Below are 15911 nucleotides of genomic sequence, written 5' to 3'. Positions count from 1 at the left end.
GACAAAACACCCACACAAATAGAGTAAATACAAATTTTTTCTAAAAGATAATTTCATTTTCTTAGAGAAATATGTCATTATGAAGTTTGTTTTAATTCCTTGAATTATTTGAGTCTCTACAAAAGTTATTTTTAGAAATTTTATTAAAGAAGCATGTTTTAATTAAAACAATTTATTTTCTGTACTGGAAATCTAACTTAGGGCCTCATACTAGATAAGCATCCTACTACTGAACTATAATCCTGGATAATTTAAAGTTTCTTTGATTGGAATCTGAGACTCTTTGCACCTTTGTTGGCATAACTCGCTGCTAAAAATTCTTTCAAAATTCACATAATTTTGTTAATTTTGATTATTATCCTCTCTTGTCCAGAATTTGGATCAGAAAAAAAAAATTAGCCTAAGACTGCAGTGTATGTCCTTTTTTCCTTCCTTCCTTCCTTGTTTGTTTGTTTTGTTTTGTTATTTATTTTTCAAGACAGGATTTCTCTGTGTAGCCCTACCTGTTCTGGAACTCTCTCTGTAGACCAGGCTCGCCTTGAACTCACAGAGATCCACCTGCCTCTGCTGGGATTAAAGCTGAGCGCTGCCACTGCCTGGCTTCTTTCTTTCTATCTCTAAAAAGTAAATTGACAAGTTTTTCATTTAAATGTTAATAGATAAAATAAATTTGGAAACAAATCTGTGGTTTCCATAATTCAGTGATCCAGTTGATTTTGCTGAGTACATTTGTCATCAAAAATAAAGTGATTTTGAGTTTTAAAGAGGGACATTAACGTGAAGGAAGCATTTATTCAGAGGTTTAAGTAGCAGGCAGTCTGATTAACCACAAAAAAAAATGGACTATCTGAAAATGAGTAGACTGAAACACTAGAACTAACTCGCCTAGAACTAGCTAGAACAGTCATAAAAACACTTCGAATTTTCCACCAGCCAGACAGTTTCTCCTGTCTCTCCAAACCAGATCAGTCTCCATGATCACCGGAAACCCAGGACCCCAGGATGTCTTCCCTTGTCCTCCTTTGGCTTTGGTTTATAGGGTGGACTTTCCTACTCTATCCCTACATTGCTCGTGTGTTTTTTCTGTACACATAACATAACATGTTACTACTTACTTTAGAAACTGAAGTTTCTATCTTGTAATGACTATCTTAACCATGTGAAGCCATAGATTTCTCTCACGTTATGGATAATGCCTTCTGTTTCCTCAGTCAGTAAGTAGCAGTTCATGAGTTCCAGGGGCAAAGTTCAGCATTGCTCATCAGCAGCTGCTTGTAAGTTCCTTCTCCTGGGCCAACTCTGTTTGCACTTGCAGGACTTTATTGTAGGATAACTGCTCACCTTTGGAGACCAGAGCCAGCATGAGGCGCCCAGGAGAAGACGTAATGGCAGAACCACTTGATATCTAAGAAATAAACACTACCCTCCTTGTAGGATTACTGTCAAGGTCAGCATCCTTATGTAAACAGTACGGAGTCACATGACTGCAGATTTGTACATGCCTTGACAGCCTCTGTGCTTACTAGACACCTTATTAGCACTCCACTAGCAGTGTGCACTGTTACCTCAAAAGCATTGTGTTGTGCTAAATATTTTTGATACCTAATATTGTATTTGTTAAACTATTTAATTTTTTATTCATCTTAATAAAATTAAGTTTAAACTGGAAATATTTTGAATATGTTTAGAGTTTGTTATTATTCCAGTCATTAACTTTCTTGAATGTACTTCTCTTTCTGTAAACTGTTAATTTTTTTTTCTCCTTTTTTAGACAGGGTCTTACTATGTAGCCCTGGCTGGCTGGGAACTATGTAGACTAGGCTGGCCTCAAACTCAGAGATTCACCTCTGCCTCTTGAATACTGGAACTGAAGGTTTGTGCCACCATACCTGGCTAAGCTGTCAGTTAAACTCTACAGTGATTTTAAAAACAGAATTGTTAGAGCTGGTTGCATGCCTATAATCCCAGCACTTGGGAGGTAGGGGCAGGGGCAGGAAGATCGCTGCTAATTTGAAGCATGCCAGTTGTACATATCAAGTTCCAACCCAGTCTGAACTGCATACACAGCAAGACTTTGTCTCAAAACAAAATAAAAGTAAGCACTTGGTTTCCAAACCAGGGATGGGGACAAAAGGCAGCACCTTGCACATGCTAGGCAAGCACTGCACCATTAACCGTATCCCAGGCCTGTGCCTCTGTTCTATGCTGAGGATGGAGCTCAGGGCCTCAGGCATGCCAGAGATACACTCTACTACTAAGGTACAGCACAGCCCCCAGGGAATTGTCTAAACGGTCTTTCAGACAGTTCTGATGTATCTATCTCATCCTTAATAGTGTAGCATCCAAAGATTAACTTCATTGACTAGCAACCACTCATCAATTGAGCAGTAATCTGTTAAGTAGAACAACATTGTATACTGTTCTCTTTAATTCAGAGACATCTCCAAGCATTATTCCAATTGCTGCTAAAATAAAGATGTTTTGATTATCAGTTTAACACCAGTTCCAAATCCCAAATAAACAATTAAATATTGTGTGTTTCCAGCAACTTCCTGAAACTACAAGATTTGAGTGTCTGTCTGTCTCCTCCCTTTCTCCTTCCCTTCAGTTGGGAAGGGGGCAGATGCAACCCAGGATATTGCCCAAGATAGCTAAGTGATCCTTATGTGTTTTTAGCTGAGCATGGTGGTGCAAGCTTTTAACTCCAGCACTTGGGAGGCAGAAGCAGGTTTGAGTTTGAGGCCAGCCTGTTCTACATATCAAGTTCCAGGCTGGCCAAGGCTACATACAGTAAAACCATGTTTAAAAAACATATTAAGCCAGGTGGTAATAGTGCACACCTTTAAACCTAGCACTCAGGAGGCAGAGGCAGGCAGATCTCTATGAGTTCCAGGACAGGCTCTAAAGCTACACAGAGAAACCCTGTCTTCAAAAACAGAAACAAAAAAATTAGTGTTTTAATTGTGCTTGAGAATGCCAATATACATGTAGTTTAAATAGGAAATAAAATATTCTCCAGCTAGATACAGTAGAATTCATGCCTATAATTCCAGTACTTGGGAGACTGAGGCAAGAGGATTGCTGCAAGTTCAAGGCCAGCCTAAGGTATATAATGGATTCCAGGCCAGCTGGAATTAAAAAAAATAAATTATTTTTTCTAACTATTTGAGAAGCAAGAAGATCACTTGAACCCAGAAGCTTGAGACCAACCTGGACAGAGCTTGGATACAATCTAAAAAAAATAAAGTGTTATCTGGGCAGTGGTGGCATGTATCTTTAGTCCCAGCACTCAGGAGGTAGAGGCAGGTGGATCTCTGTGAGTTCCAGGACAGCCTGGTGAGCTCCAGAACAGCCAAGGTTGCACAGAGAGACCCTGTCTCAAAAAAATAAAAATAAATTGTTTTGGTTTGGTTTTTGAGACGAGGTCTCACTATGTGGCCTGGGAACTTGCTCTGTAGACCAGGCTGGTCTCAAACTCATAGACCATGCACCTGCTTCTGCCTCCCAAGTGTTGGGATTAAAGGTGTGGGCCACTATGCTGGGCAAAATAAATTTATCAGAGCTGAAGAAATGGCTCAGCAATTAAAAGCAATGGCTGCTCTTACAGAGGACAGAGTTCAATTCTGAATACCCACTTGTTGGCTCACCATTGTCTGTAATTACATTTTTAGGAGATCCAACACTGTCTTCTGGCCTCTGCTCCATGGGCAACAGGCACCATGTGATACACAGATATACATGCAGGCAAAGCATCCATATACATGAGATAATAAAAGAAATTTGGGGGGCTAGAGAGATGGCTCAGAGGTTAAGAGCACTGGCTGCTCTTCCAGAGGTCCTGAGCAACCACATGGTGGTTCACAACTACCTGTAATGAGATCTGGTGGCCTCTTCTGGCCTGTAGTCATACATGCTGTATACATAATAAATAAAGCTTTTTTTAAAAAAAAGTAAAATTCTTTTAAAAAAAATTTAGCCGGGCAGTGGTGGTGCACGCCTGTAGTCCCAGCACACGGGAAGCAGAGGCAGGTGGATCTCTGAGTTTGTGGCCAGCCTAGTCTACAAAGTAAGTTCCAGGACAGCCTCCAAAGAAATCCTGTCTCGAAAAACCAAAAATAAAAAAAAAAAAAAACAGAAAGAAAGGAGGGGGGGGGGAGAGAGAGAGAGAAAGGCAGGAAGGAAGGAAGGAAGGAAGGAAGGAAGGAAGGAAGGAAGGAAGGAAGGAAGGAAGGAAGGAAGAAAAGAAAGAAAGAGAAAGAAAAAAGAAAATTTGAAAGTAAGTTTATCCAAACAAAACAATACTAGCATTGAGGTTGAAACAGGAAGATGAGGCCAGCCTGGCTATTTAGTGAGACCTTGTCTTTGGGGTGGGGGGGTAATGCAACAGAAAGCTACTGTTATTTCTGAGTGTATTACTACAAGGGTGTGTAGTCACAAAGTAACAATTCTCCAAAGTTTCTTCTTTTTTTGTTTTTTGTTTTTCATTTTTTGAGACAGAGTTTCTCTGTGTAACAGTGTTGGCGATCCTGGAATTTGCTTTGTAGACCAGGCTGGCCTTGAACTTACAGAGACCCCCTGGCCTCTGACTCCCAAGAACTGGGATTAAAGGTGTACATCACCATGCCTGGCCAAAGCTTATTTCTTAAAACTATGGAGCCAACTGATGAGATAGTGCAGTGGTAAAGGTGCCTGTCTGCCACAACTGAAGGCCTGTTTGATCCTGTGGACCTTCATGGTGTAAGAAGTGAACAGGCTCCCACATACAGAGAGAGAGGGGAGGGAAGGAGGGAGGGAGGGAGGGGGAGAGAGAGAGAGAGAGAGAGAGAGAGAGAGAGAGAGAGAGAGAGAGAGAGAGAGTGTGTGTGTGTTTTTATTGTTGTAGCTTTGTGCCTTTCCTGGAACTCACTTGGTAGCCCAGGCTGGCCTCGAACTCACAGAGATCTGCCTGGCTCTGCCTCCCGAGTGCTGGGATTACAGGCGTGCGCTACCGCTGCCCGGCAAGAATTTTTTTTTTAAAACTATTATGTTGTATTTTATAAAAAGCATTTTTAGGGCTGGAGAGATAGCTCAGAGGTTAAGAGCACTGGCTGTTCTTCCAGAGGTCCTGAGTTCAATTCCCAGCACCCACATGGTGGCTCACAACCATCTGTAATGAGATCAGGCTCCCTCTTCTGGCCTGTAGGGACACATGCAGACAGAACATTGTATACATAATAAATAAATAATTTTTTTTAAAGCACTTTTAAAAAGTTTAGTCTTAAGGCCAGGCGGTGGTGGCGCACACCTTTAATCCCAGCACTCCGGAGGCAGAGTCAGGTGGATCTCTGTGAGTTTGAGGCCAGCTTGGGCTACAGAGTGAGATCTAAGACAGGCACAAAAACTACATAGAGAAACCCTGTCTCGAAGGGAAAAAAAAAAGGCTAGTCTAGGGCTGGAGAGATGGTTCCATGGTTAATGGCAGTTAGTGCTCTGGCAGAGGACCCAGATTCAGTCAGTTCCCAGCACCCACATGGTGGCTTACACCACATGGTGGCTTACACCACATGGTGGCTCACAACCATCTGTACTCCAGTTCCAAGGCATCTGATGCCCTCTCCTGACTTCCCTGGCTCCTGCAGAAACATGGTACATAGACGTAAGTTCAGGTGTGCAACACATACATACAAGATTAAAAAAAAAATTAGAGGGTAATCTTTCTGTTTTTATGTTGTACCCATGTCTAGCAGCTTATGGACCTGACATATAACTGAGATCAGCCTCTGCCTTCTCGCTGAATTACTGACAAGGTGTTTCAATTCTATATGGGTACAGACTGAAGAACTTGTTTCATAGAACTTCAGAGCGAACTTGATTAGAGACTACACCACAAAGATTGAGCCACCATAATTAACTCTGTACTTTGGATTCCTTTCAGTCTTGATACTTGCTTAGCTAAGGGTACAGAACTGCTGTCTTGGTAGAAAATTGTAGTTTGGGCAAAGCATGGTGGTTCAGGCCTATAATCCCAGCTCTTGGGAAGTGGAGGCTGCTAGGATTTCAAGTTTGAAGCCAGCCTGGGCTATGTAAGAAGACATCACACACACACACACACACACACACACACATACACACACACACACACACACACACACACACACACCCCTGTATCAAGAAAAAAAATAGAGAAGGAAGGAGAAGGGAGGAAGGAAGGAAGGAATTGGAGTTTGAAATAGCAAGATTGTGCTGAAGTCAGAGAAATACTTGAAGCAGAATGTGCCCCTGAAGATCACTCCTAATCTATTAGTGTTCAAGGCCATGCTTTTGACATTAGTGAATCTATGGATTACCTGTTTCAGGTCCACACTGTCACATAGTATTTTATTTGTTAATGTGCTAACACCACAGATAAAGTAGCCAAAATAAATAAACACATTTGCAGTAAATAAACACATTTTCTCCTCAAATTTATCTTGCAGTTGAATGTTCATTATTAGGTATTGTGTACACCTTGTAATTTCAGCACCCAGGAGGCTGAGGCAGGAAGACTGAGTCTGATGCCAGCCTGGGCTCCATAGCAAGACCCTGCCTAGGACAAAGCCATTTGGGGAAGGATGAGAGAGTGTGGTAGATTACTAAAACTGTCTAGGGATTCTGCCCTTAGAGATATCATTTCCAAAGATTAGACAAGAATTTTAGATATTTTGTTTGTTTGTTTTGTTTTTTTAAGACAGGGTTTCTCTGTGTAACAGCTCTAGCTGTCCTGGAACTTGCTTTGTAGACCAGGCTGGACTTAAACTCACTGGGATTAAAGGTGTGCACCACCACCACCTGGCTATTTTTAAATTTTACGTGCATTGGTGTTTTGCCTGCATGTATGTCTGAGAGTGTCAGATCTTAGAGTTACAGACAGTTGTGAGCTACCATGTGGTTGCTGGGAATTGAACCCTAGTCCTATCCAGTGCTCTTAACCAAAGCTCTTAACCATCTCTCCAGCTGTGAGTTTGAGGCCAGCCTGGTCTACAGAACCAGTTCTAGGACATCCAGAGCTATACAGAGGAAACCCTGACTCAAAAACCCAAATAAATATACAGCAATTGAACAAAATAGCATTACAAAAAGCTATTAATTCTTTCTTTTTCCTTGTTTATGTTTAAGCTGGAAAAGAAAATCAATGTAGAACAGTTATGATGGTTTCCAAGGGGATAACAGACAACCCAGATTCGGGCCAGATCCACTCTGTATCCTAAAACATGTTTGTTTGTTTGTTTGTTTGTTTCTTCCTGACCCTAACTGGTCAAGGAAATATGAAAACAGTTTTTTTTTGTTTTTTAAACAAAAGGAACATTTAACAATCAAAACATGTTTAAAACCCCTCCCTTAGGGGTAAAATTTATTTTCCTAAATTAATATAGACATTTTGTTTCAATGCTTTATAGGTAGGTACAAAGAATAAGAACTTCACAACCATATCTCTCATCAAATAAGAAGCTGGGGACAAATGGGATAAGGAGGGAAGAAATGATAATCTTTAAAAATGCAAATGGCAGGGTTTTTTGAGGGGAGGCTGCAGATCAAGGGAATCCACAAACTCAGACTGTACAGTCTACAAAGACACTGATGGGACAGACAAGCTGAATTTGCCCTTGACCTTACAAGGGTACATCTGCTCGTGAAACAGAAAGGAGAGAAAATGTTGGCATGGTGTGCAGTTGCATTTAGATCGAGGGAAAGGCTGCCCGGATGAATGTTTGAGCAGTTCTCCACTGACTTTACTGATTCTACATTTCAACCTTCCACATTTTCAATACACCCTGTCTACAGCTTAAATACATGCAGCAGCTGCCAGTGGCATCCTTGAACTCCTGATGTCCCCAGGAGTGCCTCTGCCTCACAGAGGCCCTGCTTGCCAAGGGTTAGCCATATCCGGACACACTGGAAGAAGTCAGTTGGGCCTCCGGACTCCTGCTATTGGGCAGAGTCCTCTTGCTGGACCGGACAACACCGGAGCTGTGGGAAACCCAGAAACAAAGTGCTCAGCTGGGAACTGCAGATAGGTACCTCTACTGATCAGGAACTATCGAGAGATCTGAGAGGCCACCCCACTCCTCCAGACAAATTCCAGAGCTGAGAAAAGTGGGCACCTCCCCCAGACCTTACCCCAAGTAAATTTCATTTGCTATTTTACTCGAGTGGGAATGAGTCACTAGTGAGTTAATGAATGCAGTTATGCTAGCAGATTTGGAAACCACCCTGCCCCATACATAAGGATGTTCTGTAGCCATCGCCAGTAGAAAACATACGACTTGGTTTTGCATCGACCTAGAAGAGGAAATTAGGATATGATGGTCCCTGGCCACCACATACATCCCTCCCCTCCCCTCCTCCCTAAAGCCCAGTGCATTGTGAAGTTTATTTTTAATTTTAAGAAATTACATTTTAAATTGGTTCCCAAGGAAACCTTGCCTTTCTTGTTCTTTTCAGATTGATCCAAGAAATGCTATGGCAATGTGTCTGAGAAACAGATACAAAAACAAGCTCTCTTTTCATTTTGTTTTGGAATCAATACCCGAATAATGACCCGAAGCAAAAATCCACCGGTGCGTCAGCAAGCAGGATGCTCGGCGCTTCAGCTCCATCCTTCCCCTGGCAGCCCCCGCAGCTCCAGGCCACTAGAGCAGATAGATAATGTAGGACAGAACCACCAGGCCTATGATGGCAAAGAACATGAGGATGAAAATATCCAGCATGGCGCAATACTAAGCAGAGGAATCGCCTGGATTCCGGGGAAATGGGCGCTGCAAGCGTGGAGGTCGGTCAGTGCAGAGAAATGGCTCCCATTCCCTCCCGCTTCCTGTCCCCTCCCCCTCCCGGGGACCTGAGGCTAAGGGATGCTGCAACTCCATCAGCGGCTTACTCTCCACCTCCATCTTCACAGTCAGCCAATCACAAAGCCCACGGTGGGTAACCAGGGAACAGCTACTTTTAGACCAGGCAAAACCGGAGAGGTTCAATTTCTTCCCAGGAAGCCAGCCCCGCCCCTTTGTGTGGAACCGCTATCTGTATTTAGATACAGTTTCTGCACTGAGTGGGCTGCCCCGGGAGGTGTGAGTGGAGGATCTCTACAGACCCTTCAGGAACGGATTCTCCTGCCTGCCCTCTTCCTTCTTCCTCTCACAACTCTGGCAATTCATCTCAGAAAACTAATCGTTACCAGTTGTGTGGGGCATCGGCTACTTCAAAGGGGAATACGGATGAAGGTCTCATGTGGTCTCAGGGGGCATCCCTGGCATGGACACAAGTTTCACGCTGTGCCAGGTATTGCACACATGGGTAATTTCAACCTGTTTGAAGTCTGCTATAGCCTGGGCTCAGAGGTGGTCAGGAGCCTGCCTTACAATATTTCACAGCTCGTCACCTGTGGGCAGGACTCAAAGCAAGGCTCTCATATTGCTAAGCCCATATCCTTTTTCTTTTCTTTTTTGTTTTTTTCAAGACAGGGTTTCTCTGTGTAGCAGTCCTTGGCTGTCCTGGAACTCGATTTGTGGATCTCCTGAGTGCTGGGATTTTAATTAGAGGCACGCACCACAACTGCCTGGCCTAATTCCATATCCTCTTTGAGTCCACCTCACACTGACTTGCCTTGTTGGTCTGGGAGACATGAGGTCTCTCCTCCACCCTTTCTGTTCTGTCCTTTCCCATATTTGTCTCCTCAGAGAGTTTAGCCCAGTGTCATCCTCAGAGAAGACTGAGGAACCTGCACACCCACTCCTGAGTAGATAGTGTCTAGAAATGCAAATTTAAGTTTTTTTTTTTTCCTTTTTGTTGTTTTGGTTTGGGGTTTTTTGGAGACAGGGTTTCTCTGTAGTTTTGGTGCCTGTCCTGGATCTTGCTCTGTAGACCATGCTGGCCTCAAGCTCACAGAGATCCGCCTGGCTCTGCCTTCCCAGTGCTGGGATTAAAGGCGTGCGCCACCACCGCCTGGTTGTTGTTTTTCTTGTATTGTTTTGTTTTGAAAGTCACATGTAGCCCAGGCTGGCCTTGATAGGAGTCCCTTGCCTCTACCTCTCGACCTCCAGTCAGCTTCCAAGTGGTTTCTTCTGAGGGAGCAAAGATGGATGGCTTATTAAAAGTCAGTGATATGAGGACCAACGACAGGGCTCAGAGGGTAAAAGAGCCTTGCATAAAATCTGCCGACCTGAGTTCAAGCCCTGGGCCCTACATGGTGGACAGACAGAACTGACTCCCGTAAACTGTCCTGGGGTGTCACATGTGCCCTGTAGTGTAAACACATACATACTTGCACAAGCACGCACAATAAATAAAAAACGTTTAAAAAAAAAACAAAAAAACCATGCTTCCTCAGTGAGATATTTTGTTGACTTCTGCTGTGTGTGCACCAACTATTTATTATTAAAAGGAAGAAAAATCCTGTAAGCCAAGTCTGAGGTCTAGCATCCTTAGCCTCACCCCAAATAATTCATTTGAAGGGTCCAAGCCTTGAGATATTAGTAACCGCCTTCTAACATGAGGCCTCAGAAACTTAGGCCACTCCCAGAAAAGGAGCCTTCCTTGAACTCATTTGTCCAGTAGGTGACAAATGAGTTCCAGGAAGGCACATCTACACCAGCTGAGCAGGCTCTTCTGATGTTGTTGGACACTATAAGCTGGCAGCCAGCTCCTTCGGGGACCCTGCTGGGCCTGCCTTTGTGGGGACTCACCCAACCTGAGCATCCCCCACTCCTGCTCTGCTGGGTTCAGCCTGCCATTCTGATTAAGTTTCAGCACTTCGCCTCTCACTTGCTGCTCCCCTGGGGCCAGAGAATACTTCCTGTGTAGCCCCAATGTTAAAATGTCCCTCTCCACCAAGCCTCCATGCAGGTAGCTGATGACCAGGAGCCAGGGTCCAGGAGTGCCTTTTGCCTACCCCAGGACCCTTCCCAGGTCCGCTGAACAGAGGCTGGCTGCAGTGCCTGCAATGTAGCTGGCTGGCTGGGGACAAGCCTTCACAGGGCTGGGAGGAGATGGGACAATTCAAACATGGCAGTGGTACACACTGGGCTAGAGCAATCTTGGGCTGAGCTCACTGGCTGCCTTGAAAACCTGTAGTGCCCATAGCCAAAGACGAGAAACTTCTTTTTTTGAGACAGGTTCTCTGTGTAACAGCCCTGGCTGTCCTGGAACTCACTCTGTAGACCACCTGCCTCTGCCTCCCAAGTGCTGGGATTAAAGGGTGTGCCGGCCAAGCCCATGCCATGCCAGCAAGACCCGGAACTTGACTGAGACCCGTGGCAGCCCCCGTGTCCCCTGGCTAGGAGGGGGGAAGATGCAGAATTCAGGGAATGCCAGCCTTGCATGGAACAGAACCCCAGGCTAGGCAGAACTGTCACTTTTGGAAGACACTGGAGGGCTGAGGTATGTCCTCAAGGAAGAAGCAGGCATGATAAAGAGCCAGCTACCCTTTGGTTTCTGGGTCAGTCCTTCTCTCTTTGAGGGGTAACTGGGCTCACTGTCGGTGAAGGTCAATGCCCGCTGGCAGACAGGACACACACAGAAGTTACTTCAGAGCCAAAGAGGAAGCCCAGTCCGCAGGTAAAAATTAGACTTTTATTTGCGTCACCAGGATAAAGATTCACTTTGTGGTTCAAGTCAATGTTCAGATTCATAACAGGCCAGAAAGAACTGATCCGAGCGCAAGGCCAGGAGGGAGGGTAACAAACAGATCAAAGAAAGTTGACAACCCCATATAAAAGATGAGTGCGCGGCTTCACACACACACACACACACACACACACACACACACACACACACACACACACATGAAATGTCAGACAGAGGCGAATTTCACAGGGCCACTTCTGTTTCCTTTTAAATACAGGCTTTGTGGGGTGGTACTTTTTGTCTTGTGTCCAGCTATTAACAAATAAAAATGTTCCCTGGAGGGACACCAGGGCGGAAAGCAGGAAGCAGTCTGGGGAGAATCCATGTCCCTCACCACGGGGCTTCTTGCATTGCAGGATTGGCCCACAAAAGTTAAGTTCACAGTCTAGCCAAGGTGCTTTTTTTTTCCAGGGTTTTAATTGGCTGAAAGACCTTTATGAAGGAAGAGATCATGGGCTTGGGGATCCTGTGCTCTTCTAGGAGTGGATGCTTCTAGAAAAAGAATATGGACTCCAGCTGGGGCCCTCAGCACCAATAGATAGTTCCTCTTCCCTCTGCAGGTGTGTGAAGGCCTCCCCCATTTCTAGCAGTAGAGGAGCAGCTGGCATGACATGTTGGGAAGGGAGGTTCAGCTGACTGCAATCAGGCTGCGGCACCTCCCAAGCATAGGCCCTCCAAGAGCAAGAGTCCCTGACCCCTGGCCCCCAGAACCGCATTGTGCTTTGAGATGAAGAGGAAATGGAATGGACTGGTGCCTCCCCTGGGGCTCCTAAAACGTTTCCACAAAGTTCTCCCCGTACTGCTCCCACTGGCCATCACCCAGGTTAGGGTCAGAGAGGACTGACCAAGGAGGAGAGTGGTTACTCGCCAATCTAGCAAGGTTGGTTGTCTGGACTACTGACCGCATCGCTGACCTGACCAATGCCTTCAGGTTCAAACCTCACCTGCAGTAGGGTCTGTGGGCAAAGGGGCCTGATACAAGACTCAGAGTCAGAGGACCCACGAGAGCTGACAAGAAAACCCAGAGATGAATGAAGCCACGTGAGGGCTGTCCCAGGCCCCAGGGGCAAAGGAGGAACCTGAGTTTAGCACCAGCCCAGAGATGGTACTGCCAGCTTTGGCGTCCTGGACCCGAACTCGCTCCCTTGTTTCAAGGACAGGAGAGCCTTGAGGGAGGTGCCAGTGTGGGTGACTTGGTCCTACCATACTCTGTAGCCTCAGACACAAGGAGAGGAAAGCCTTCTCCCGCCTCCCCAGTGAGTGAGCAAAAGGGTGATGGGGCCTTCTGTGTGTCCAGGAGACTGTTCTCAGAGCTCCAAGCCCCATCCCGCCGTGTTCCAGGGAGGGAAGGCCATAGGAGGCGCAAGACCTCTTCCCAGGGGAGCAGGAAGGAACAGCTCAGTTAACTCAAGTCCCAAAGGCACCCCTTGCTCTACCCTTCACAGCAGGATCCCAGCCAGGGAGATAAAGAGAGTCCCTGGAGGCTGGGGGAGGGGAAGCAAATAGGCCTGGGGAGAACACCCTGTTCCCTCCTTCCTGCTGCTGCCCTTAGAGCTAAGGCAAGAACTTGACCCAAGCTGTGCTTCCCGAGGAGCCCTGTGGCCACCCCCAGGTTTGCGTAGGCAGGACGGCACACTCAGTGTGTGAAGAAACACACACAGGGTCAGGAGAGAGGACTAGCAGAAAGGTAAATTCATCACATTGGTCCCGACGTAACTGAGGCCTCGGTACCTCCCCTACTCCCCCCAGGAATGTATGGAACCCTACCTGGAGGTATGAGGAGTATGGGGCTCACCCCAGCCCCAGGATATAGGGTGTCAGAGGAGCTAGGCCCAGGGATTCAGAATGGCCTAAGGCGGGAAGTGAAGCTGGGAGCTAACAATCCTCCCCTCCCCCAGACAGGGTCTCACCACATAGCTCTGGCTGTCCTGGAACTCATCGTGATATAGACCAGGCTGCCCTTGAATTCAGAGAACTGTTTGTCTCTGCCTCCCAAGTGCTGGAATTAAAGGTGTGCGCCACCAGCACCTGGACTATCTGATCTCTTTAATGGGTCTCCCATTTCAGCCCAGCCCTGTGAGCCCACCCTCCCCAGAGTGCCCGGCCTGTTCCATCCAGAGAGAAAAATCAATCAGTCGGTTGGTCCAAGGGAAAACCTGCCAGAGGAAGGAGCCCGAGACAGTGGCAGAACAAGGCTTGGGTTGGCAAAAGCAGCTGGAGGAGGGGCGGGGATAAAGAAGCAGCGGCGGATCTGAAAAGACAGAGACACTGAAGGGTGGATGGGTCAGGCCCCAGGACAGATGTGATGCCATGGAATGCACTGAAGACAGAGGGTGGGGCGGCAAAGGGCTCAGATGGCCTCCACATAGTTGGCTGGCAGCATCCCTGTGTCACCGGTACGCTCCACGGTCCCGTACATCCAGCCATCATCGATCTGCTGGACGTTGACGATGGTGTCCCCATCCTGGAAGGAGACCTCGTCCTCGTCGGCAGCACTGTAGTCATACACTGCACGGTACCGTTTCTGGGAAGCACAGGCAACAGTCAGCCTGCGCATTGGATGGAGGCTCTCCCATACCCAGACCTTCACCTGGGCCAGGCGAGTGCTCCACCAAGCACTCTCAGGCCCCATGTTTCTCTCTACCTCTCAGGGACCTCAGGAGAACAATGAACCAGAAGACGGGGCTTAGGGATGGGCCTCTGCCACGGAGTTTCTAGAACCTGCTTCCACAGGTCAGCAGGAAAGTCCCATAGACTCAACGCTAAGATAACGGTTTTAAAATGTGGTATGACAGGTGGCGGTGGTGCACGCCTTTAATACCAGCACTCGGGAGGCAGAGCCAGGCGGATCTCTGTGCGTTTGAGTCTACAGAGCGAGTTCCAGGACAGCCAAAGCTACACGGAGAAACCCTGTCTCAAAAAACCAAAAATAAAATAAAATTCGACATGCCATACTGGGCATGGTGAAATGGGATTTTTAACGCAGCATTCAAGAGACTGAGAGAGGAGGATCCTGAGTTCAAGGCCAGCCTGGACTACGTAGTTGTCTTAAATAAAATCCCTGGTATGCTTGGGTCTGGGTTTGAATTCTCAACACCACAAAACAAAAAAAGTGGTACAGCCTAGTCACTATTATTTGAAGGGTTATTAGTACCACTGTCCCCTTTATGACTCGTCTGACTTCAGTCCCAAATGGGGACAAAAGGCTTCTAAGAGTGTCTATCTTCCAAACCTGTCATGACATGCCCACAGATCCTGGTGTGTATATTGACTGTCTTTCTCTCCAACCTGAGCTGCCTCCCTCCTGCAGCCTAAGGGCTATGCTTTCTATGACCTCCCAACACACCCACCCCCTTAGTTTGCTATGGCATCTTTGCCCACACCGGCACCAGGGCAAACTTGGTCTTTTCTTTCTTTAAAATAAACAAACAAACATTGAAACAAGGTCTAGCTATGTAGCCAGGCTTGTCTTGAATTTGCAGTAATTCTCCTGCCTCACACCCCCAAGTGCTGAGATTACACCCTCACCCAGCTGCCAGGGTGAGTTTCATAAAGCGAAAGTCAAACACACTGGTCACAAAGTCTTCCCCCTGGCCTCCAAAGTCCCCAAAGGGCCTGACCTCATCTACTTCCTTTTCCTGTCTCCAGGAACCTGTACCTTCCTACAGGATACCGACCCTTCCAAGGATGTTCTGCCACAGGGCCTTTGTACCTGCTGTTCCCCCTGGACCATCTCACTCCTCTAGTCCAGCAGGACTGTTGGGAAATGTTAGACCTTGTCTCTGCTGTCTGCATACTACAGCCACTCACTACCTCATCCTTCCCACAGCCTCTTGGTGTCGTCTATCCCAGGCTACTTTATTTCTCTCCCACTCTGACATGGAGATCAGCCTAGTGCACCCTAGGGGGACGTAGCCTAGACCGTCAAGGCCAGCATGTTCACACCAACGACTGCCAGCTCTTTCTGCTGCTCATTTTCTCATCCAGAAAAACCTGATGAGTCCTCCCATAGGCCTGGCTCAAGACGGCACCAAAGGCTACATCCTACCCACACCAGGACACAAAAGCTAGTAGTACATTATTGTTTTCCGGGCGGGAAGGGATGCGGTACTGGGGACAGAACCCCAAAGTCCCATGCATATTAGGAAGTGCTCTACCACTGAGCTATATATAGCCTTGGTGTTTATCGTGTGTGTGTGTGTGTGTGTGTGTGTGTATGTGTGTGTGTGTGTGTGTGTGTGTGTGTGTCCCCACACATACACTGCATACAGCTA

The 15911-nt window shown here is 46.5% G+C and overlaps 1 protein-coding gene and 1 long non-coding RNA gene across 3 annotated transcripts in view; both read right to left on the bottom strand.

Moving 5' to 3' along the window:
• Positions 1–7336: 7336 nt before the first annotated feature.
• On the bottom strand, positions 7337–8862 carry LOC118589397. The gene is made up of 2 exons (XR_004945669.1): positions 8546–8862; positions 7337–7986 (listed from the first exon to the last, which is right to left on the bottom strand). It is a non-coding gene; the product is annotated as an uncharacterized LOC118589397 (long non-coding RNA).
• A 2701-nt stretch (positions 8863–11563) lies between these two features.
• The window catches only part of Lasp1 (LIM and SH3 protein 1), a 38772-nt gene continuing 34424 nt past the window's right edge, over positions 11564–15911 (bottom strand). The window contains exon 7 of one of the 2 annotated variants that reach the window (XM_036195577.1): positions 11564–14161. In XM_036195577.1, the coding sequence (XP_036051470.1) occupies positions 13988–14161 (174 nt within the window). In that variant the 3' untranslated portion in view covers positions 11564–13987. The remainder of the gene's footprint in view (positions 14162–15911) is intronic. The other variant, XM_036195579.1, reaches the window with a different exon arrangement.

This window comes from Onychomys torridus, chromosome 8 (assembly GCF_903995425.1).
Source record: "Onychomys torridus chromosome 8, mOncTor1.1, whole genome shotgun sequence".
Taxonomy (NCBI): Eukaryota; Metazoa; Chordata; class Mammalia; order Rodentia; family Cricetidae; genus Onychomys; species Onychomys torridus.
Note: the sequence above shows the minus strand (reverse complement) of the source record. Positions and strands in the feature narration are given on the sequence as shown.